Raw genomic sequence first — 26,204 nt, forward strand, 5'->3', positions numbered from 1 at the left:
GGGGGGGCACTATTTTTTTTTTCGCTTTTTCTTTTTTTCCAATTGCCGGGTGCCAGCAATTGCAACCGTGAGTTAATTTAAATGTGATTTGACTCTTTTTTTCTTTATAAATTTCATTTTTGCTGCAGAATGTTCTATACATGGTACACATGCCCCACTTTACAGGCAGACTAAGGGGACCCCCCAGTCACTATATTTAGAGGAATTGTTCGTTTTTATTGTTGCACTTTAGGCTCCATTCACATCTAGGCAGACAAATTCGCAGCGTTTTGTCCCGCGAATTGCGGCGGCAAATAGCAGCGTTTTGTACCGCGATTTGCTGCAACAAAACGCCGCGATTGTCCGCCTAGATGTGCCCCTCTATGGAGATGGTTCCCGAACGCCGAAAGCCACCTGAAAAAAAGGTCCGGGACCTTTTTTCAGGCGGCAGGCGTTCGGCGTGGAGATGTGAACCATCTCCATAGAGGGCAATGTCTTTTCATCCCTCTGGCGGCAGCGGCGTCGCACTACAGGCGACAAAACGCCTAGATGTGAATGGGGACTTAGGCATCATTAGAATCACTGCTCCTGAAAAACTTTAAAATTGGCAAATTTTTGTGAAGGAGGGGGGTGTCCCTGAATGGCAGTTTGGAACATGTGGTCACCCTACTCCTTCTCCCTCCTCCTTCCCTCTCCCTCCTCCTTCTCCTTCCCTCTCCCTACTGCGATTTTTTTTTTTTTTTTACGAAAAATATATAGAAGAATACGTATCGGCCTAAACTGAGGGAAAAAATGTTTTTTTATATATTTTTGGGGGATATTTATTATAGCAAAAAGTAAAAAATATATTTTTTTTTTCAAAATTGTCGCTCTATTTTTGTTTATAGCGCAAAAAAAATAAAAACCGCAGAGGGGATCAAATACCACCAAAATAAAGCTCTATTTGTGGGGGAAAAAAGGACGGCAATTTTGAAAGTGGAAGGATTTACATATTTCCCGACCAGGCCATTTTTTGCAATTTAACTGACAATTACGCGGTCGTGCAACGCGGTACACAAACAAAATGATATGCATTCTGCTACAGGGTCACAGTCCTGCTAAAAATCAAAATCGCCACCATTACTAGTAAAAAAATAAATAAAAATTATAACAATGCCATAAATCTATGCCCAATCTATATACGCTTATTGCGATTTTCGGTAAAAAAATCGCAATAAGCATATATTGATTGGTTTGCGCAAAAGTTATAGCATCTACAAAATAGGGGATAGTTTTATGGCATTTTTATTAATATTTTTTCTCTTTTTACTAGTTATCGACTTTTATCGTGACTGCGACATTATGGCGGACACATCGGAAACTTTTGACACTATTTTGGGACCATTGTCATTTTTACAGCGAGCAGTGCTATAAAAAAAGCACCGATTACTGTGAAAATGACACTGGCAGTGAAGGGGTTAACCTGTAGGGGGCACTGTACGGATTAAGTGTTTCCTAGGGAGTGATTACTACTGGGGGGGGGGGGGCGTGTCTTGGTGTGTGATGTCCCTGATCGTCGTTCCCTATGACAGGGAACAGACGATCAGTGGCAGTCACACTAGGAAGAATGGGGGAAGGCTTGTTTATACTTACCTCTCCCCCTTCTTCAGCTCTGTGAGCCGGTCGCGGGACACCTTTTGATGTTATTTTTGGACCATTGTCATTTATACAGCGATCAGTGCTATAAAAATGCGCTGATTACTGTGTAAATGTGACTGTCAGGGAAGGGGTTAAGTGTGTCCTAGGGAGTGATTCTAACTGTGTGGGGGGTTGGGCTACCTGTGACATGACAGTGATCACTGCTCGCGATGACAGGAAGCAGTAGATCTCTGTCCTGTCACAAGTCAGAACAGGGAAATGCCTTGTTTACACAGAGGCATCTCCCTGTTCATCAAGTCAGCGGGTCTCACGGTCACGGAGCTTGCGGCGGGCGCACGCACGTGCCCGCACGGCGAGATTTTTAAAGCACTTATATGTGGTTAAAGTAATGCAGTGCCATATCCCCAAATAATTGAACGATCATGAAGGGGGGGGGGGGTAAAACCTTCCAGGGGCTGAAGTAGTAGATTTATATAAAGTTCAGATCCTAATTTGGATAACCTGGTGGGGGGGGGGGGTAAGTCAGCTGAGGCTCTTTACCACATCATCAGCCGTGTCCAATCACGGGTGATCACAATGTAAATAGGAAGAGCCGTTGATCGGCTCTTCCTCACTCGCGTCTGACAGACACGAGTAGACGAGAGCTGATTGTTTATCAGCGCAGTCCCCCCCCTCGGATGCCCACACTGGACCACCAGGGAAGGGGGCAATAATAAAATAAATACAATAAAAAAAATGAGAATAGATGCCAATCAGTGCCCACAAATGGGCACTGACTGGCACAATATGGGATCAACAAGTGATGCCCAGCAATGCCATCAGTGCCACCCCCCAGTGTCCAACAGTGCCACCCCTCAGTGCCCATCCATGCCCAGTGCCCACCTATTAGTGCCCATCTGTGCCACCCATAAGTACCCATCAGTGCCGCCCATGAGTGCCCATCAGTGCCACCTATGAGTGCCCAGTGCCGCCTATGAGTGCCCATCAGTGCCGCCTATGAGTGCCCATCAGTGCCGCATACCAGTGCCGCCTATCAGTGTCCATCAGTGCCGCCTATTAGTGTCCATCAGTGCCACCTCATCGGTGCCCATCAGTGCCGCCAAATCAGTGCCCATAATCAAAGTAGAAAACTTACTTATTTACAAAAAATTAACAGAAAACCATAAAAACTAAATTTTTTTTCAAAATGTTCTGTGTTTTTTTTAATTGTTGCACAAAAAATAAAAATCGCAGAGATGATCAAATACCACCAAAAGAAAGCTCTATTTGTGGGAAAAACATGATAAAAAAATTGTTTAGGTACAGTGTAGCATGACCGCGTAATTGTCATTCAAATTTCGACAGCGCTGAAAATTGGCTTGGGCAGGAAGGTGCGTAAGTGCCTGGTATGGAACAACCAGCTATAAACAGGTTAAAAAAAATGCAAACCGAGGCTAAAATGATGGATGCGGGTCCATTGAATTATATTACATTAGCGGGGGAAAAAAAGGCACAAAAAAGCATTGATCTGAACATGTTCCATAGGAAGCCATGTTAAAAAATAGGGTTGTCCCGATACCACTTTTTTAGGACTGAGTACAAGTACCGATACTTTTTCATGTACTCGCCGATACCGAATACCGATACTTTTTTTTAAATGTGTCCCCAAATGCAGCCATGTCCCCCCACATATGCAGCCATGTCCCCAAACATATGCAGCCATGTCCCCAAACATATCCAGCCATGTCCCCAAACATATCCAGCCATGTCCCCAAACATATTGCAGCCATGTCCCCAAACATATTGCAGCCATGTCCCCAAACATATTGCAGCCATGTCCCCAAACATATTGCAGCCATGTCCCCAAACATATGCAGCCATGTCCCCAAACGTATTGCAGCCATGTCCCCAAACATATTGCAGCCATGTCCCCAAACATATTGCAGCCATGTCCCCAAACATATGCAGCCATGTCCCCAAACATATGCAGCCATGTCCCCAAACATATTGCGGCCATGTCCCCCCACATGCAGCCATGTCCCCCGTACCTAAATGATGCCGCCGCGTTAATCACCGCGTGGGGAACATTACAGTCAGCTTTCGTTTGAATAAGCTGTTTTCCCTGCCGCGCTGTGTATAGAGACACTCCCCCTTGCTCGCGATTGGACAGATCCGTCCAATCCCGAGCAATGGGGAGTGTCTATGCGCGGCGGGGAAAACAGATATTCAAACGAAAGCTGACTCTAATGTTCCCCGCGCGGTGATTAACGCGGCGGCGGCTTTGCGATATACGACGGCGGCGGCAAGTATTCTATTTAGGCATCGGGGGTATGTGCGGGAGTACAAGTACTCCCGCAAATACTCGGTATCGGTCCCAATACCGATACTGGTATCGGGACAACCCTATTAAAAAATGTCCCTGCCTTTCTGCAAAATGCATCAAAAAAGGCATGAGTGCGAATGGAGCCTGACCGGACGTGTGGCATAAAAATGCATAAAGAGGCTTTTGTAAGAAAAGAAAACGCATGTTTAATTGCTTCAAACCACAAACAAGCATGAAAATAATTTTCTCCTTAAAAATATTAAACAGTTACATTGTTACTTTTTTTTTTTTTTTTTTTTTTGCGTTGATGATGAAATCATTTTATTAAGAGTTCAAATTTGGAAACTTTATTACACAAACGCTAAAGCCGCGGAACCACGGCGAAGAGCCGAAGTGGAGAAAAGGATACAACACACGGATCGTTCTTGTTTTATTATATAGGTCCAGAACACACAAGAAATATCTACAAACAGAAAATGAGAAACTTAACAAATCACAGAATAAGTATTCACAGTCCAAGTAAATATGATAAGCAATGTCTTTTTTGTTTTTTTTTTGTTCAATGCTCATTGGTTGAGCTCTTCATTTGCGTTTATCGAGACGCTCGTATGGTTTTTTTATCTCCTATGTTATATTAGTTGGGGGGCGGGGGGGGTTGCATATGAAAAGTAAAAAATACCTGCCACCTCTTTGAAGGTTTTACAGTTACCTAAATATTAAATAGAATATAAACCCAACAAAAGTCATGATAGGGATCTATTTATAAAAAATCGGAGACATTCACACGGCTGTCACACACACAATCCCCATATTTTGTCCTATTATGTTTCGTCAGCGCCATCTAGTGGCCATAATGCAGTATTTTTCTGAAACTATTAATATTATTATTATTATATAGGATTTATACAGCGCCAACAGTTTGCGCAGCGCTTTACAACGTTAGGGCAAACAGTAGAGATACAATACGATTCGATACAGGAGGGATCAGAGGGCCCTGCTCGTTAGAGCTTACAATCTAGAGGTAGTTCAATTAGGAAAATACCGCATTAGGCCACTAGATGGAGCTGACAATCAAAGGAAATTGTCGTACAGGAATTGTTACTGATGTGTGAATTTTTTTATACATAGACCCCCTTTAAGAGGTACTGTACATATAAATAAAATAAAAAAAAAACACAAGGGAAACAGAGAAAAAAAAAACATTTAAAAAAAGTAAACAAAATGATTGTCTTTGGGACTCGAATTTGTGGATATGTCCCGATAAAAAAAAAAAAAAAACTTTTACTTTCCGGATTAGTTGCAATGGGGCTCATTTAAATGTTGTGCAATAACAAAATATTTATGTTAAGAATAATAAGAGTTAATTTTATCTTGCTCTAAATTGATTTATTGGACTTATACTCAAATGTTAAACAGTTCTATAGATAAATAAAGAGTATTAGAAAAGCTAAAATACCCTCGCCTGGAGAAAATGCTTCTCTGGTCACCCTTTTGTTCCTGTAAGGCAGTGTTTCTCAATTCCAGTCCTCAGGCCCCCCCAACAGGTCAGGTTTTCAGGATTTCCATTATTTTGCACAGGTGATTTGATCAGTTTCACTGCCTTAGTAATCACCACAGCCTTTTCATCTGAGGGTAATCCTGAAAACCTGACCTGTTGGGGGGGCCTGAGGACTGGAATTGAGAAACACTGCTGTAAGGTGAGCCAAAGACTAGGCCTTTGGTCACGTGATCTCGACTCCCGTCCAATGGAAGTCATGTGACTACATGCCTAGGCCTTTGGTCACGTGATCTCGACTCCCGTTCAATGGAAGTCATGTGACTACATGCCTAGGCCTTTGGTCACGTGATCTCGACTCCTGTTCAATGGAAGTCATGTGACTACATGCCTAGGCCTTTGGTCACGTGATCTCGACTCCCGTTCAATGGAAGTCATGTGACTACATGCCTAGGCCTTTGGTCACGTGATCTCGACTCCCGTTCAATGGAAGTCATGTGACTACATGCCTAGGCCTTTGGTCATGTGATCTCTACTCCTATTCAAGGGAAGTCATGTGACTACATGCCTAGGCCTTTGGTCACTTGATCTCGACTCCCGTTCAATGGAAGTCATGTGACTACATGCCTAGGCCTTTGGGCACGTGATCTCGACTCCCGTTCAATGGAAGTCATGTGACTACATGCCTAGGCTTTTGGTCACGTGATCTCTACTCCCGTCCAATGGAAGTCATGTGACTGCATGCCTAGGCCTTTGGTCACGTGATCTCTACTCCCGTTCAATGGAAGTCATGTGACTACATGCCTAGGCCTTTGGTCACTTGATCTCTACTCCCGTTCAATGGAAGTCATGTGACTACATGCCTAGGCCTTTGGTCACGTAATCTCGACTCCCGTTCAATGGAAATCATTTGACTACATGCCTAGGCCTTTGGTCACGTGATCTCTACTCCCGTCCAATGGAAGTCATGTGACTACATGCCTAGGCCTTTGGTCACGTGATCTCTACTCCCGTCCAATGGAAGTCATGTGACTGCATGACTAGGCCTTTGGTCACGTGATCTCTACTCCCGTTCAATGGAAGTCATGTGACTACATGCCTAGGCCTTTGGTCACGTGATCTCTACTCCCGTTCAAGGGAAGTCATTTGACTACATGCCTAGGCCTTTGGTCACGTGTCCTCGACTCCCGTTCAAGGGAAGTCATTTGACTACATGCCTAGGCCTTTGGTCACGTGATCTCGACTCCCGTTCAATGGAAGTCATGTGACTACATGCCTAGGCCTTTGGTCACGTGATCTCTACTCCCGTTAAAGGGAAGTCATTTGACTACATGCCTAGGCCTTTGGTCACGTGATCTCTACTCCCGTTCAATGGAAGTCATGTGACTACATGCCTAGGCCTTTGGTCACGTGATCTCTACTCCCGTTCAATGGAAGTCATGTGACTACATGCCTAGGCCTTTGGTCACGTGATCTCTACTCCCGTTCAATGGAAGTCATGTGACTACATGCCTAGGCCTTTGTTTACATGAGAAGTGGAACGGCGTGAGTGAGGCTTTGTTTGTAAACAAAGTACCTTGGGAATGGAAGCATGCACATGCTTAGAGGCAAAGTTAGGATTCTGTCCGGGAGTGTTCCCGAATGTGAAAGTATATCAGAGCCATGGGTCTGAACTCATTATTGTTCATTGAGCTTACACAAAGAAAATTACCTGCTCTCCCCCCCTACGCGTTACGTCCCAGCGATTGAACAAGCAAGCCTGGGCACTCCATCCTGGAAGGAAGGGAAGAGGGTCACATGATCCTCATATACAGAAGTACAGGGTGTTTCCTGTGGCTCAGACAGACAAATGAAGCATCGGGGGGAGGTGGGTGGAATGTGGACATTCTGTCTCTTTGCCAAAAAACTCAAGAAGGAGATCTTGGATTACTGACTAGAAGGCTGCCAGTGGTCGGTCCCCTTGCTACACAGATATACAATATCCTATATTCATTTTCCATTTAAAAAACAGAGCATGGCGTTTCACTATGTGTCAGCTTATGCCAGGGAACTTCAAACTACGGCCCTCCACCTGTTGCGGAACTACATGTCCAATGAGGCATTATAAAACAAGACCAGTCACCCTGCACAAGAAGAGAGAGCAAAGCTGTGGGAAGGACTCAGCAGGCTCCACCCACTACAGGAACTACATGAGGGGGCAGAGACAAGACCAGTCACCCTGCATAAGGAGAGAGAGCAGAGCTGTGGGAGAGGCTCATCAAGCTCCACCCACTACAGGCTGCCTGCAGGAACTACATGAGGGGGTGGAGAATAGACCAGTCACCCTGCACGAGGAGAGAAAGAGCAGAGCTGTGGGAGCGGCTCAGCAGGCTCCACCCACTACAGGCTGCCTGCAGGAACTACATGAGGGGGCAGAGACAAGACCAGTCACCCTGCACAAGGAGAGAGAGCAGAGCTGTGGGAGGGGCTCATCAGGCTCCACCCACTACAGGCTGCCTGCAGGAACTACATGAGGGGGCAGAGACATGACCAGTTACCCTGCACAAGGAGAGGGAACAGAGCTGTGGGAGGAGTTCAGCAGGCTCAACCCACTACAGGCTGCCTGCAGGAACTACACATCCAATGTGGCATTGCAAAACTCTGAGATTCAAAGGCATGACTCGGCATGATGGAAATTGTAGTTCCTAAACAACTGGAGGGCCACAGTTTTGAAGACCCGTGGCTTATGCAACCTGGCCAAAGATAACGAGGAAAAAAAAAAAAGGAGGCACATATAATCGTTTTGAGATTGGGGTCTATTTATAATTATTCCTCAAGCATTCACACAACCGTCACAAAATATCCATGTATTGTATCTAATATGTTTATTTCTCGTGATGGTGAGCTCCATCTAGTGGCCATGTTTCCAAATTTTACTGAAATACCTCAATCAGAAAAATACAGAATTATGGCCACTAGAGGGAGCTGCCAAGCATATTAGACAGATTATGGGGATTATTTATGAATGCTGTGCAAATGCTTGAGCACATTTTTTTTTCTAGACACCATTGTGTTAGGTTGTGTTTAAAGGCCAAGTCCACCCAAAACTGATATTAATTTTTTTTTTTGTAATTACTGGTCAGTCGAGTCATGTGCTGGCCTCTTTTAGGGACTTTAGCGGTAAAATATTCCCACCGCTAACTAGAAATCTAAATCCCGAAAGGACAACATTTAGTTTTATAAAGCATTGTGTATCAAAAACTACTACTATACTTTCTTTTTTAATTACAAAATACTGTTGCCACCTTCTTTATCCCCTCTTGCAGCTCAGCACTGCGGATCTCCCCCCACCCTATTTTTATCCATTTCCTGTCTACGTGCACTTGCTGCGCTGTTGGTTGCACACCATTGTTTTCGAACGGCTCCCTGAGGCTGCATTCACACCTGAGCGTCTCGTTGTTGAGCGTTTTTTTATTACTTTTTTTTTAGAGCGTTTTTGAGCTTTGGTGTTTATTAAATTAGTCAACAGAGAAAAATATCATCGGTTTCATCATTGGTTGCTATGTTTTTCAGCTTTTTCGTCCGCTTTTATTCATTATTTATTTGTTATTATTTATTTATACTTTTTTTTGTAAGGCTTTAAGGTTGGGTTCACAGGTAGTGCGGACGCAGCTCGCGGCTCACAGCTCAAACCCGCATCCAATTTACATAAGCCTCAAGGATTTAGGGGGTTATTTTTTATTTATTTTATTTGAAAGGTTAGGGGTTAAAGTGTTGCTAAACCCCAGGAGCCTGCACTTACTATGTGCCCGATTCACAAAAGAGATACGACGGCGTATCTCCTGATACGCCGTCGTATCTGTTTCTATCTATGCGACTGATTCATAGAATCAGTTACGCATAGATAGCCCTAAGATCCGACAGGTGTAATTGTTTTACACTGTAGGATCTTAGGATGCAGTACCGCGGCCGCCGCGGTAGGGAAAAGTTTGCGTCGTAAACCAGCGTCGGGTATGCAAATTAGGAGTTACGGCGATCCACGACGGATTTTCGCGTTCGCTACGTCGTCGGTAGTCAAGTTTCCCGTCGCAAAGTTAGTCGTTATTTGACCTGCCTTAACTTTACACAGCAATCGTATTGCTGTATAAAGTATGGCCGTCGTTCCCGCGTCGAAATTTAAAAATGAACGTCGTTTGCGTAAGCCGTCCGGGAATACGGAATTACGCTACGCGCGTCGTCGTTCGAAAAAAATTACATCACTGCGCACAAAGCACGACGGGAATTGCGAAACGGAGCATGCGCAGTAGGTCCGGTGCGGGAGCGCGCCTAATTTAAATGGCACACGCCCATTTAAATTACGCGGGCTTACGCCGGAGGCTGCCAGCGTAGGTTTTCATTGCAAGCGCTCTGTGAATCAGGCACTTGCGATGAAAACTTGCGATACGTTACACCGCCGCAATTCTACGTGAATCTGGCCCTTAATCTGGTCTCCCACAGTACACAGAAAACTGCAATTATTCTAATAAATACAAACTGCGAAATACCTCTTCTCATCAGCAGTATATAGCAGTCTTGTGACTTCTATCAGTGTCTGGTTAAAGCTTGTAGAAGGAGATTTAATTGTCCACTTACTGTCCTATGAGGTGGCAGGAACCCCTGACCCTCTGTCCAGGCAGTGCTGATTGGCCCTGTGCTGATCACATGCACCCTCCCAAGAAAATAAAAAACTCTCTAGCAATACACACCAAACTGAGCATGTGCAGAGTGCCTCCAAGGCTCTGTACTCCAGGAGATGGATTGGGGACAGTAAAAGAAGGGGAGGATCAGAGAGGACAGGATCAAACAGCCTTTTTTACACAACCCCTTAGGTTCCACAGTGAGCATAACAAGCATGCTTTACTGCAGATACAGACTGATTTTACCGTTGAGGGTTTAGTAACACTTTAAGGTTAGGGGTTAAGATTAGTGTTAAGGGTAGGGTTTAAAATTAGGGTTAGGGTTTTTTACTTGAACATTTTCGTTTATTAGGATTTATTTTTAATTATGTATTGCATTTGTGCAGAAAAACATTCAAAAACGCACAAAAAAACGCAGTAAAATGTGTGTGAATGGGGCCCTAGAGTGACAACGGTGGGCCTTGGCTGAGCATTGCATTTATAGTGACAAGGTGACAACACAGGTGCAAACTTGGGTGACAGTTGTCACTCATAACAAACAGTATTTGAACAAAGGCCTGCAAGACCCATCACCCTGCACAAAAGAGAGAGAGAGAGAGAGAGCAGAGCGGTGGGAGGGGCCCAGCAGACTCCACCCTCTACAGGCTGCCTGCAGGAACTACAGGAGGGGGCGGAGACTAGACCAGTCACCCTGCACAAAGAGAGAGCAGAGCTGTGGGAGGGGCCAGCAGGTTCCACCCACTACAGGCTGCCTACAGTGGTGTAGCGTGGGTTGTCAGCGCCTGGGGCGAGGCAAGTAATTTGCGCCCCCCCCCCCCAAACTATGGACTTGCCTATTTTCAGCCAGCTCCAGTCTGGTCACATGATCCACTGTGTGAGACAGCGGTGGCTGTAGGGAAGAGGAGAGTGTGCTTGATAATGACCGTTAAAGCCTGGAGTGGTCACATCATGCATATGTTCCTATGTCCCATCTGTTGTTGGTGCTCCCTCCTATCCACACTCGTGACAGCGCCCCTCTAAATTTTGCGCCTGGGGCGGTGTTCCCCCTTGCACCCCCCACGCTACGCCACTGCCTTCACTGCTCCAAAGATGCGGCTAGCAGGATTTTTTTTACCGATCCAGTGTGAAAGCCCCTCTGGTTTTCACACTGGAGCAGCTGCTTGAGGGCGGATCGCAGGCGCGATTTTTAATGCTATCGCGCCTGCAATACACCCTCAGTGTGAAAGAGGTCCAAGCTTATATGACTTTGAGTCAGACTTATGTGGCCATTTCAATCCCTAATGAAGGTGTCACAGCGCCCTCTGGTGGTGGCATCTCTACAATTTAGAACAATCGATAACAGAGGAGACCAGAATGACACCTTTGCTATGGACTTGTGGAAAGGGCAGAGAGAGACAAACTGCTTGCAGATTTTTTTTAAAAATAAAAGTAAAAAAAAGGAAACACGACCTCTGAGTGGAGTTGCCCTTTAAGGTAAACATTTGAGCTCCAGGACTTTAATTTAAAACCTGTGTTATAAATAAATAAATATATAAATAAAAAATACAGGGTGGGGGAGGGGAGGGATATGAGCCAACCATCATTACTGCTATGAGAAGAGTGCAAAATGCAAAGTCACATCTCCCCCCTCCACGGGGAGGAAACTGAATGAAGACCGTACTCAGGTGTCTAGAAAGAGAAAAAAAAAAAAAAAAACCCCAAGGAGGATATCTGAATTGTTCATGGATGGATCTTATACTAAGACGGAAGCTACGGGCGGGGATTTGCAGATCGATGGTTAATATAACGGTTTCTGTCCTTGGTTATCAAATTCTGACCAGGCGTCGTTTAGCTCCATAAAAATCATCTTTGCATATTGTTCATATGGCTGTCCTGTGGCCTGCGATAGAAACAAATCAACGTTATTATTAAATCAGAAACAGATAATACTGCAGAACTTCACTCAAAAGTGGTTAAAACCCTCAGAAAATTACCGTATATACTCGAGCCGACCCGAATATAAGCCGCGGCACCAAATTTTACCACATAAAACTGGGAACACGTATTGACTCGAGTATGAGCCTGGGTGTAACAGGCACTCTCAGCGCCGTAATGCGTTCCACGCTGGAACGCATACGGTGCCCGCGCGATGACGGCATCTCCCAGCGTCACGTGCGTTCCAGCCTATAAAGGCATTCAGGGTACAGTTATACGGCGTTCTATTATTGTCAGCCGTACCGGCCACGCTCAGGGCCGGATTTGCTCTCCTTGCCGCCCCAAGGCCAGGTTCCACAATGCACCCCCTCCCCACCAACCGACCCCCCCCCCCGAATCAACGGAGAATGTGCGGCACGGTTAGATCAAATATGTTTTGTTTGTTTTTTTACTTTTTTATCACTTTTTTTATTTTTATTTATTTGTAGCTTGTCGCTTACTTTTTAAAATTTTTGTATATTTTTCTTATTATTTTTTTTATTCTTTACTTTTTTATTTTATTAATTTAATTATTATTTCTTATTATTTATTTATTTTTATCAATTTTTTTTCACTTAACTTTTTTGCTATTACACAGGAGAAAACATTTTCCTGTGTGATAGCAATTGGAGGTGACATGTTCTCTTTATTGACCCTGTCACCTCCAAAACAGGAGTCCTAGCACTGTGCTAGAACTCCTGTCACAGCTGAGATGGGAAGAGCTCAGCTCTCCCCTCTCACTGTGTACATCGGCAGCAAGGACAGGAGACAGACTCGGTGGCCAGGGGGGGGGACGGAGTCCCGAAGACAGAGCCAGCAGAGAGAGGTATGTGGGGTGGGGGAGAGGGGAGAACGGACGGGAGCACATATTTTACAAGTGATTTCGGTGACATTGCCGCAATCACTTGTTAACGAGCGAGCGGATTCCCCCATAACTTACCGCCCTAACTGTATGTTCCGGGCGTCGGGGGACTCCATGCCACTGCCGCCCTTTGGAGCCCTGCCGCCCCAAGGCCTGGCCTCAGTGGCCTTGTGGGAAATCCGGGCCTGGCCATGCTACAATACAGGCAACATTATGGGCAGCTAGCAAAGACCTTCACTGCGTCCAGGCTGCCATCGCTGCGGACAACCTAAGAGTCCTTTCTTGCTGACACCCTACACGACGGAATCCCTTGCTGCTAAACTCAAGCCCTGCAAACGGATAAGTAGCAATTGTTTCACTTGTAGTGCCTTGGAAAGACCTGCTACGTATATTGCTTCTAAACATTGCTGTAATTAACTCTGGCTTATTGGATACTAAGATACTGCTTGGGACTGACTGTTGTGCCTGTAGGCTGTGGAGTATGTTAAAGGGACATACAATCCCAAATTAGCTGAGCTATAAGTGCCTCTCCTATGCAACTATTGTTATCACAATTCCTATTTACTACGTGCTTGACATAAGTTCTTACTTGTTTATGGGCCCATGTCCTTGTTGTAATATTAATATAGATATGTAGGTATTTTAAAATATTGTGGTATATGTAAGGCACAGTATATATGTGTGACATACAGGAATTCAAGGTTACACATCAAAAGGTGTTTGCTGACCAAAAGGGTTAGTGGTCAAACACAGATCAAAGGAACAGCTGAGGACCCTTTGATGTGTTAATCTTATCTAAGACTAGTTGTGTGAGATGGCCTGATACTTCCTTACATAAAAGTATTTATTGATGGTAATTAGACTTGGGGAAGTTTCCATTCATTCAGAGACCCCCCCCCCTCCAGTGTGAGACCAATATTTGAGGCAGTCACGCTGGCATTCAGCTAGTGTAGTCTTGTCACTCTATGATGCATATTGCACAGGTCTAGGAAAAGATAGGATTCTGAAATACTCTGTTGGATCTTTGTATCGTCTGTGGACTTTGGACTTTGTATGTTATTGGAAGTTAATTAAATTTGCGTTCTCTGGAGAACCTGTGTTGCTGCGAAACAACTTAATTTATGGTCATCATACTAACATCTAAGATATCAATTATCTAACCGGAGTACTGGACACTACAATATACATTATCACTACAGTCCTAAGTTACTGAACATGTTCGCCTAAACTTTTCTATGCTAAGGGTTAGAGCTGCAAGATTAATCGCGGAGAGAATCGAGATCTCGATTCTCCCTGCCCGCGATCTCCCCGCGATTCTAACCAGCGTGGAACGCAAATGGCGCCGATATCGGAACCGACATCAGCAGCCTGCGCCGCTGGATGGATACCTGGGCTTCTCTTGCAGATCTGTACAACTGTAGTGTGTATCCATGCCCCACCCAGTGGTTGCCGGCGGTACTGCTTCTGATGTGTTAATCTTTCTCACAGTTCTGTACAACTGTGTGTATCTATGCGCCACCCAATGGTTGCTGGCGGTACTGCTTCTGATGTATAAAAAAAAAAAAAACAGTGATATGTCTATAATGTTAAAGACCATATAACTCCTATGAAAAAAGCAGAATCAAAGTTTGATTCTGCTTTTTTCATAGGAGTTATATGGTCTTTAACATTATAGACATATCACTGGTCTGTTTTTTATATATTCATATTTTCAGATAAATCACAGGTTTATTTATTTATTTATTTATTTGGGTTGGGTTATTCTCAGTTTTTGAGAATCGTGATCTTTAGTCTAAGCAAAAGAATCGTGATTCTCATTTTGACCAGAATCGTGCAGCTCTACTAAGGGTTGAAGGTATTTCATACCTATTCCCTTAGTGGCCTAATGCATTTCTTTATGTTGAAGTGATATAATGTAGAGAACCCCCAAACTCCTGTTCCCTGATTGGAGTGACGCCTGGGGTCTCGTACTGGAAATCACTTGCATTCAGAAGTGCATCGGAATCTTCACGTGTATTGTATACTTTTAAGCGCTAGGGGTTGGTCGCATGTTGTAATACGTCCACCCCTAGAAGCTCAACGCATTCCTTTATGTGAAAGAGAGATGAAGTAGAGAACCCCCAAACTCCTGTGTTCTGATTGGAGTGACGCCTGGGGCTCAGTACTGAAATCTCACATAAATCCTTGCTATCCGCAGTTGTGGTTCACTCCCGTTCACCAGAGCTGTTACACTAGGGTGGTAAATGCAACAGCTACTGTAAGCGGAAAAGAGGCTCAACAATGCCCATCTGCAGCCTCACTGTGCCCCTTTGCAGCCTCACTGTGCCCATATGTAGCCTCACTGTGCCCATATGTAGCCTCACTGTGCCCATTTGCAGGCTCACTGTGCCCATATGCATGCCTCACTGTGCCCATATGCATGCCTCACTGTGCCCATTTGCAGCCTGATTGTGCCCATTTGCAGCCTGATTGTGCCCATTTGCAGCCTCACTGTTCCCATATGAAGCCTCACTGTGCCCATATGTATTCCTCACTGTGCCCATATGCATGCCTCACTGTGCCCAAATGTATGCCTCATGTACCTGATCGAGCTGTGACATTGTTGGCGGACGTCCAGTGTAACAAAGTCCCGCCTCCTCCTCGTCCGTGATAAACGGAACACTGATTCAGTTTCCCAGCAGTGAGTCAGTGTTCCGCCTATCACGGATGAGGGGGAGGCGGAGATTTGTTAAACTGGACGGCCGGCAACAATGTCACAGCTCGAGATCAGGTACATGAGGCTGCAGATGGCCACAGTGAGGCAGGGAGACTCGAGTATAAGCTGAGGGGCGGAATTTTCAGCACAAGAAAATGTGCTGAAAAACTCGGCTTATACAGTATTTATTTTTTATTAGAGCAAACAAACACAATATAATACCCAAAGTTTTGGTAAAATTTAAAAGAAGGGGTTGAACAGAGTAAATAGATACCAAACATGTCAAGTCCTAAAATGTTGTGCCCTCGCGATATTGCAAGAAACTACGGTAACTAGAATTTTCCGGAGGCGAAGCTTTAAAAGCCTTTATAGCAGTGGTTCTCAACCTGGGGGTTAGGACCCCCTCGGGGGTCAAATGATGATTTGTCAGGGGTCACCAAAACCTGGGCTGTTCCTGAAGCCTGCACCTCTTTTGCAGCCACCCAGCAGGGCTGTCCCTGGAGCCCACAGCCGCCCACTCGGTCTCTTTGCAGCCGCCCATTCAGTTCACAACATAGCTGGGGGTGGCAGAGACTTTAGGTCAGCTGACTGGTGAGGAAGTGGGAGACATAGTGAGTAACACTACCTGTGATTATAGTTCCCATTAAAAGTCCCCACTACAGTTCTCAGATCAGCAAATGACCTTGATCAAGACCACCTAAGTTGGCTGATCAGAACTCTCCCACCAGCACTGCCACTCATCCCAACTCTCCCACCAGCACTGCCACTCATCCCAACTCTCCCACTCATCCCAACTCTCCCACCAGCACTACCATTCATCCCAACTCTCCCACCAGCACTGCCACTAATCCCAACTCTGCCACCAGCACTGCCACTAATCCCAACTCTCCCACCAGCACTGCCACTCATCCCAACTCTCCCACCAGCACTGCCACTAATCCCAACTCTCCCACCAGCACTGCCACTCGTCCCAACTCTCCCACCAGCACTGCCACTCATCCCAACTCTCCCACCAGCACTGCCACTCATCCCAACTCTCCCACTAATCCCAACTCTCCCACCAGCACTGCCACTCATCCCAACTCTCCCACTCATCCCAACTCTCCCACCAGCACTACCATTCATCCCAACTCTCCCACCAGCACTGCCACTAATCCCAACTCTGCCACCAGCACTGCCACTAATCCCAACTCTCCCACCAGCACTGCCACTCATCCCAACTCTCCCACCAGCACTGCCACTAATCCCAACTCTGCCACCAGCACTGCCACTAATCCCAACTCTCCCACCAGCACTGCCACTCATCCCAACTCTCCCACCAGCACTGCCACTCATCCCAACTCTCCCACCAGCACTGCCACTAATCCCAACTCTGCCACCAGCACTGCCACTAATCCCAACTCTCCCACCAGCACTGCCACTCGTCCCAACTCTCCCACCAGCACTGCCACTCATCCCAACTCTCCCACCAGCACTGCCACTCATCCCAACTCTCCCACTAATCCCAACTCTCCCACCAGCACTGCCACTCATCCCAACTCTCCCACTCATCCCAACTCTCCCACCAGCACTACCATTCATCCCAACTCTCCCACCAGCACTGCCACTAATCCCAACTCTGCCACCAGCACTGCCACTAATCCCAACTCTCCCACCAGCACTGCCACTCATCCCAACTCTCCCACCAGCACTGCCACTCATCCCAACTCTCCCACTAATCTCAACTCTCCCACCAGCACTGCCACTCATCCCAAATCTCCCACCAGCACTGCCACTAATCCCAATTCTCCCACCAGCACTGCCACTCATCCCAAATCTCCCACCAGCACTGCCACTCATCCCAACTCTACCACCAGCACTGCCACTCATCCCAAATCTCCCACCAGCACTGCCACTAATCCCAACTCTCCCACTAATCCCAATTCTCCCACCAGCACTGCCACTCATCCCAAATCTCCCACCAGCACTGCCACTCATCCCAACTCTCCCACCAGCACTGCCCCTCATCCCAACTCTCCCACCAGCACTGCCACTAATCCCAACTCTCCCACCAGCACTAGCACTCATCCCAACTCTCCCACTAATCCCAACTCTCCCACCAGCACTGCCACTAATCCCAACTCTCCCACCAGCACTGCCACTAATCCCAACTCTCCCACCAGCACTAGCACTCATCCCAACTCTCCCACCAGCACTGGTACTAATCCCAACTCTCCCACCAGCACTGCCACTCATCCCAACTCTCCCACCCCCAAGGAGTAAGGGAAGGAATAAAAATAGAGAATACGTGGAAAGGAAAAGAGGGGGAACAACAAATAAAAAGGGAGAGAAAGATTGAGAGAGAGCTAGAAAGACGGCTGGATTGAGGGATGGGGGAGAAGAAATTAGGAAAGAGAGATAAAAGGGAAAGAAAGGAGAACAAAGAGTGGTACATACTAAAATGTACCATAAGGGGTTTTAATACTTCACAAATGTATGGGTTAGGGGCGCAAATTACTTGTTTTGCCTTGGGTGTTGACAACCCACGCTACAAAATTTTTTACTGTTAGGGGTCCCCACAACTTAGGAAATTTTATCAAGGGGTCACGGCACTAGAAAGGTTGAGAACCACTGCTTTATAGCTTATCGGTTTACAGTAAACATCTGGGAGTGTCGGGTGGCCATGGTGCTCGTGGCATCTTCCAAAGGCTTTTAGAGGAACTCTGGTTATGAGACTCCTTCCAATACATCACTTACTGGTAACTATGTGCCATGCTTTCGGCCAAATTATTAATGATCACTCATAGAAAGGATTCTGAATTGTTAAATACAATCTCTTTACAGCAAACCATCCCTCTGAAGAAGACCCTGTTTATACGGGTCGAAACGCGTCAGCTGGTATACAAACAGACATTTGTGATATATAATGCTGTGTACAAATCTATGTTTGCATTTGTGTATTGGAGTATATATTCTTTGTCCCAGAAATCACATTTTAACTGTCATCATTACAACATATGTTCATTTTCAATAAAGAATCCACTTTTAATCAGAAGAACATAAAATAAAATTAAGCAACAGAATACAAATAATGATCAAATACACAAAAAAGGAAAAACACTAAATGAAGTAAACAATTCTAAATTCAAAACAATCACCCCTCGCCCCCCTAAAAAAAAAAAAAAAAACGGTTTTCATTTGAAGAAAATTGTAGACTGTTTGGGGCCCTGTGAGTTCTAACAGCAGCCTGCTTAAGGCATTATTTCATCCACTGACTCCAACAATGGGGTATAATTCCTGCCACGTATACCAACAATAGGGCATAATTCCTGTTACTGACACCAACAATGGGGTATAATTCCTGCCACTTATACCAACAATGGGGCATAATTTCTGCCACTGATACCAACAATAGGGCATAATTCCTGTTACTGACACCAACAATGGGGTATAATTCCTGCCACTTATACCAACAATGGGGCATAATTTCTGCCACTGATACCAACAATAGGGCATAATTCCTGTTACTGACACCAACAATGGGGTATAATTCCTGCCACGTATACCAACAATGGGGCATAATTCCTGTTACTGACACCAACAATGGGGTATAATTCCTGCCACGTATACCAACAATGGGGCATAATTTCTGCCACTGATACCAACAATAGGGCATAATTCCTGTTACTGACACCAACAATGGGGTATAATTCCTGCCACTTATACCAACAATGGGGCATAATTCCTGCCACTGACACCAACAATGGGGTATAATTCCTGCCACTTATACCAACAATGGGGTATAATTCCTGCCACTTATACCAACAATGGGGTATAATTCCTGCCACTTATACCAACAATGGGGTATAATTCCTGCCACGTATACCAACAATGGGGCATAATTCCTGCCACTGACACCAACAATGGGGTATAATTCCTGCCACTTATACCAACAATGGGGCATAATTCCTGCCACTGACACCAACAATGGGACATAATTCCTGTCACTGATACCAACAATGGGGCATAATTCCTGCCACTTATACCAACAATGGGGCATAATTCCTGCCACTGACACCAACAATGGGGTATAATTCCTGCCACTTATACCAACAATGGGGCATAATTCCTGCCACTGACACCAACAATGGGGTATAATTCCTGCCACTTATACCAACAATGGGGCATAATTCCTGCCACTGACACCAACAATGGGGTATAATTCCTGCCACTTATACCAACAATGGGGTATAATTCCTGCCACTTATACCAACAATGGGGTATAATTCCTGCCACTTATACCAACAATGGGGCATAATTCCTGCCACTGACACCAACAATGGGGTATAATTCCTGCCACTTATACCAACAATGGGGTATAATTCCTGCCACTTATACCAACAATGGGGCATAATTCCTGCCACTGATACCAACAATGGGGCATAATTCCTGCCACTTATACCAACAATGGGGCATAATTCCTGCCACTGACACCAACAATGGGGTATAATTCCTGCCACTTATACCAACAATGGGGCATAATTCCTGCCACTGATACCAACAATGGGGTATAATTCCTGCCACTTATACCAACAATGGGGCATAATTCCTGCCACTGATACCAACAATGGGGTATAATTCCTGCCACTTATACCAACAATGGGGTATAATTCCTGCCACTTATACCAACAATGGGGCATAATTCCTGCCACTGATACCAACAATGGGGTATAATTCCTGCCACTTATACCAACAATGGGGCATAATTCCTGCCACTGATACCAACAATGGGGTATAATTCCTGCCACTGATACCAACAATGGGGTATAATTCCTGCCACTTATACCAACAATGGGGTATAATTCCTGCCACTTATACCAACAATGGGGTATAATTCCTGCCACTTATACCAACAATGGGGTATAATTCCTGCCACGTATACCAACAATGGGGCATAATTCCTGCCACTGACACCAACAATGGGGTATAATTCCTGCCACTTATACCAACAATGGGGCATAATTCCTGCCACTGACACCAACAATGGGACATAATTCCTGTCACTGATACCAACAATGGGGTATAATTCCTGCCACTTATACCAACAATGGGGTATAATTCCTGCCACTTATACCAACAATGGGGCATAATTCCTGCCACTGACACCAACAATGGGGTATAATTCCTGCCACTTATACCAACAATGGGGTATAATTCCTGCCACTTATACCAACAATGGGGTATAATTCCTGCCACTTATACCAACAATGGGGCATAATTCCTGCCACTGACACCAACAATGGGGTATAATTCCTGCCACTTATACCAACAATGGGGTATAATTCCTGCCACTTATACCAACAATGGGGCATAATTCCTGCCACTGATACCAACAATGGGGCATAATTCCTGCCACTTATACCAACAATGGGGCATAATTCCTGCCACTGACACCAACAATGGGGTATAATTCCTGCCACTTATACCAACAATGGGGCATAATTCCTGCCACTGATACCAACAATGGGGTATAATTCCTGCCACTTATACCAACAATGGGGCATAATTCCTGCCACTGATACCAACAATGGGGTATAATTCCTGCCACTGATACCAACAATGGGGTATAATTCCTGCCACTTATACCAACAATGGGGCATAATTCCTGCCACTGATACCAACAATGGGGTATAATTCCTGCCACTTATACCAACAATGGGGCATAATTCCTGCCACTGATACCAACAATGGGGTATAATTCCTGCCACTGATACCAACAATGGGGTATAATTCCTGCCACTTATACCAACAATGGGGTATAATTCCTGCCACTTATACCAACAATGGGGTATAATTCCTGCCACTTATACCAACAATGGGGCATAATTCCTGCCACTGACACCAACAATGGGGTATAATTCCTGCCACTTATACCAACAATGGGGCATAATTCCTGCCACTGATACCAACAATGGGGCATAATTCCTGCCACTGATACCAACAATGGGGCATAATTCCTGTTACTGACACCAACAATGGGGTATAATTCCTGCCACGTATACCAACAATGGGGCATAATTTCTGCCACTGATACCAACAATAGGGCATAATTCCTGTTACTGACACCAACAATGGGGTATAATTCCTGCCACTTATACCAACAATAGGGCATAATTCCTGCCACTGACACCAACAATGGGGTATAATTCCTGCCACTTATACCAACAATGGGGTATAATTCCTGCCACTTATACCAACAATGGGGTATAATTCCTGCCACTTATACCAACAATGGGGTATAATTCCTGCCACGTATACCAACAATGGGGCATAATTCCTGCCACTGACACCAACAATGGGGTATAATTCCTGCCACTTATACCAACAATGGGGCATAATTCCTGCCACTGACACCAACAATGGGACATAATTCCTGTCACTGATACCAACAATGGGGCATAATTCCTGCCACTTATACCAACAATGGGGCATAATTCCTGCCACTGACACCAACAATGGGGTATAATTCCTGCCACTTATACCAACAATGGGGCATAATTCCTGCCACTGACACCAACAATGGGGTATAATTCCTGCCACTTATACCAACAATGGGGCATAATTCCTGCCACTGACACCAACAATGGGGTATAATTCCTGCCACTTATACCAACAATGGGGTATAATTCCTGCCACTTATACCAACAATGGGGTATAATTCCTGCCACTTATACCAACAATGGGGCATAATTCCTGCCACTGACACCAACAATGGGGTATAATTCCTGCCACTTATACCAACAATGGGGTATAATTCCTGCCACTGATACCAACAATGGGGCATAATTCCTGCCACTGATACCAACAATGGGGCATAATTCCTGCCACTTATACCAACAATGGGGCATAATTCCTGCCACTGACACCAACAATGGGGTATAATTCCTGCCACTTATACCAACAATGGGGCATAATTCCTGCCACTGATACCAACAATGGGGTATAATTCCTGCCACTTATACCAACAATGGGGCATAATTCCTGCCACTGATACCAACAATGGGGTATAATTCCTGCCACTGATACCAACAATGGGGTATAATTCCTGCCACTTATACCAACAATGGGGCATAATTCCTGCCACTGATACCAACAATGGGGTATAATTCCTGCCACTTATACCAACAATGGGGCATAATTCCTGCCACTGATACCAACAATGGGGTATAATTCCTGCCACTGATACCAACAATGGGGTATAATTCCTGCCACTTATACCAACAATGGGGTATAATTCCTGCCACTTATACCAACAATGGGGTATAATTCCTGCCACTTATACCAACAATGGGGCATAATTCCTGCCACTGACACCAACAATGGGGTATAATTCCTGCCACTTATACCAACAATGGGGCATAATTCCTGCCACTGATACCAACAATGGGGCATAATTCCTGCCACTGATACCAACAATGGGGCATAATTCCTGCCACTGACACCAACAATGGGGTATAATTCCTGCCACTTATACCAACAATGGGGTATAATTCCTGCCACTTATACCAACAATGGGGTATAATTCCTGCCACTTATACCAACAATGGGGTATAATTCCTGCCACTTATACCAACAATGGGGCATAATTCCTGCCACTGATACCAACAATGGGGCATAATTCCTGCCACTGATACCAACAATGGGGCATAATTCCTGCCACTGATACCAACAATGGGGCATAATTCCTGCCACTTATACCAACAATGGGGCATAATTCCTGCCACTGACACCAACAATGGGGTATAATTCCTGCCACTTATACCAACAATGGGGCATAATTCCTGCCACTGATACCAACAATGGGGTATAATTCCTGCCACTTATACCAACAATGGGGTATAATTCCTGCCACTTATACCAACAATGGGGTATAATTCCTGCCACTGACACCAACAATGGGGTATAATTCCTGCCACTTATACCAACAATGGGGCATAATTCCTGCCACTGATACCAACAATGGGGCATAATTCCTGCCACTTATACCAACAATGGGGCATAATTCCTGCCACTGACACCAACAATGGGGTATAATTCCTGCCACTTATACCAACAATGGGGCATAATTCCTGCCACTGATACCAACAATGGGGTATAATTCCTGCCACTTATACCAACAATGGGGTATAATTCCTGCCACTTATACCAACAATGGGGTATAATTCCTGCCACTTATACCAACAATGGGGCATAATTCCTGCCACTGACACCAACAATGGGACATAATTCCTGTCACTGATACCAACAATGGGGCATAATTCCTGCCACTTATACCAACAATGGGGCATAATTCCTGCCACTGACACCAACAATGGGGTATAATTCCTGCCACTTATACCAACAATGGGGCATAATTCCTGCCACTGACACCAACAATGGGGTATAATTCCTGCCACTTATACCAACAATGGGGCATAATTCCTGCCACTGACACCAACAATGGGGTATAATTCCTGCCACTTATACCAACAATGGGGTATAATTCCTGCCACTTATACCAACAATGGGGTATAATTCCTGCCACTTATACCAACAATGGGGCATAATTCCTGCCACTGACACCAACAATGGGGTATAATTCCTGCCACTTATACCAACAATGGGGCATAATTCCTGCCACTGATACCAACAATGGGGCATAATTCCTGCCACTTATACCAACAATGGGGCATAATTCCTGCCACTGATACCAACAATGGGGCATAATTCCTGCCACTTATACCAACAATGGGGTATAATTCCTGCCACTTATACCAACAATGGGGTATAATTCCTGCCACTTATACCAACAATGGGGCATAATTCCTGCCACTGACACCAACAATGGGGTATAATTCCTGCCACTTATACCAACAATGGGGCATAATTCCTGCCACTGATACCAACAATGGGGCATAATTCCTGCCACTGACACCAACAATGGGGTATAATTCCTGCCACTTATACCAACAATGGGGCATAATTCCTGCCACTTATACCAACAATGGGGCATAATTCCTGCCACTGACAACAACAATGGGGCATAATTCCTGCCACTGACAACAACAATGGGGCACTATTCCTCCCAAAGACACAAGATTAAGGAAATTGTGTACTCCCACTGGGCACAGTCCAACCCCCCTGAAGTCTGAAGGACAGTAAACGAACCCTTTCTTTAGAAAGTTTGGAGACCCCAAACATTAAACTAGATTACATGCATAGGTGTAAGTTGTGATTTTACCTTGTCAGGGTGAACCACCAGCACAGCTTTCCGGTACACTTTCTTCACTTGTTCCGGTGTCACCAGGTCGGCCATGCTGACCGGCTTCCACTTGGTCTCCCCTTCCCAGAGCACAGTGTGCATTGTGGAGAGCAGGGCTCGGATGTTCCGCTCTTTGCCTTCAATCCAATCCAAAAGCTACAAGGGAGACAAAAAAATGAGATCCATCAAAACGTGAAAGTGCAATCGTCATCGGCACTTTCCTCACACGGATTCCCGCTCCGCATAGAAACCCGCCTTTTAAAGATTTTGGGGTTGACTTACTAAAGGCGAATAGAGGGGTAGATTCAGAGAGCAATTACGCCTGCGTATCCATAGATACGCCGCGTAATTGCTAAGTAGCGCCGGCGTATCTACTTTCTGTATTCAGAAAGCTAGATACGCCGACTTTAGCCTAAGAAACGACTGGCATAAGTCTCTTACGCCGTCGTATCTTAGGGTGCATTCTGACGCTGGCCGCTAGGTGGCGCTCCCATAGATGTCAGCGTAGAGTATGCAAATTACATACTTACGCCGATTCACGAACGCACGTGCGCCCGGCGGTAGTTTTTTACGTCGTTTGCGTACGTCGTTTTCGTCGTAAGGCTGCTCTTGCTATTAGGAGGCGCAGCCAATGTTAAGTATGGACGTCGTTCCCGCGTCGCGTTTTGAAAATTTTACGTCGTTTGTGTAAGTCGTCCGTGAATGTCGCTGGACGCCATTTACGTTCACGTCGATACCAATGACGTCCTTGCGACGTCAATTACCGCAATGCAGGTCGGGAAATTTTAGGGACGGCGCATGCGCAGTACGTTCGGCGCGGGAACGCGCCTAATTTAAATGATCCACGCCCCCTACGGGATCATTTGAATTACGCGCGCTTACGCTGGTACCTTTTACGCTACGCCGCCGCAACTTTATAGGCAAGTGCTTTGTGAATCAAGCACTTGCCCATAAAACTTGCGGCGGCGTAACGTAAATGTCATACGTTACGCCGCCGCAGTTTTGCGCGCCCCTACCTGAATCTACCCCAGACTGTGCACTTTCGTTAGTGTAGTTGCTCTCTGCAAGGGCATTTGCTCCAGAGCTTAGTAAATGAGATGAAGCGTCACTTTGCCAAGAGTATCCAATCACATGCAAGGAAAAAAAACAGCATTTTTGCTTGCACATGATTGGATGATAGAAGTCAGCAGAGCTTCCTCTCATTTACTAAGTTCTGGAGCAACTGCACTTGCAGAGTGCTCCGTCTATTTGCCTTTAGTAAATCAACCCCATTGGTCTTTTTTTTAATCTGATGATGCTGTGAAGCCAAATAGACGGTGCGCTTGCTCCAGCGCTTAGTAAATGA

General features: G+C 45.4%; 1 protein-coding gene across 2 annotated transcripts in view; it reads right to left on the bottom strand.

The window, feature by feature from the left end:
- Window positions 1-11,521: 11,521 nt before the first annotated feature.
- DNAJC6 (DnaJ heat shock protein family (Hsp40) member C6) overlaps window positions 11,522-26,204 on the bottom strand; it is a 137,571-nt gene continuing 122,888 nt past the window's right edge. For both annotated transcript variants that reach the window (XM_040360763.1, XM_040360762.1), the window contains exons 18-19: window positions 24,839-25,015; window positions 11,522-11,948 (exon numbers count right to left, since the gene is read on the bottom strand). In XM_040360763.1, coding sequence (XP_040216697.1) covers window positions 11,847-11,948; window positions 24,839-25,015 — 279 coding nt within the window. In that variant the 3' untranslated portion in view covers window positions 11,522-11,846. The remainder of the gene's footprint in view (window positions 11,949-24,838; window positions 25,016-26,204) is intronic.

The sequence above is a fragment of the Rana temporaria genome, chromosome 7 (assembly GCF_905171775.1).
Source record: "Rana temporaria chromosome 7, aRanTem1.1, whole genome shotgun sequence".
In the NCBI taxonomy this organism is placed as follows: domain Eukaryota; kingdom Metazoa; phylum Chordata; class Amphibia; order Anura; family Ranidae; genus Rana; species Rana temporaria.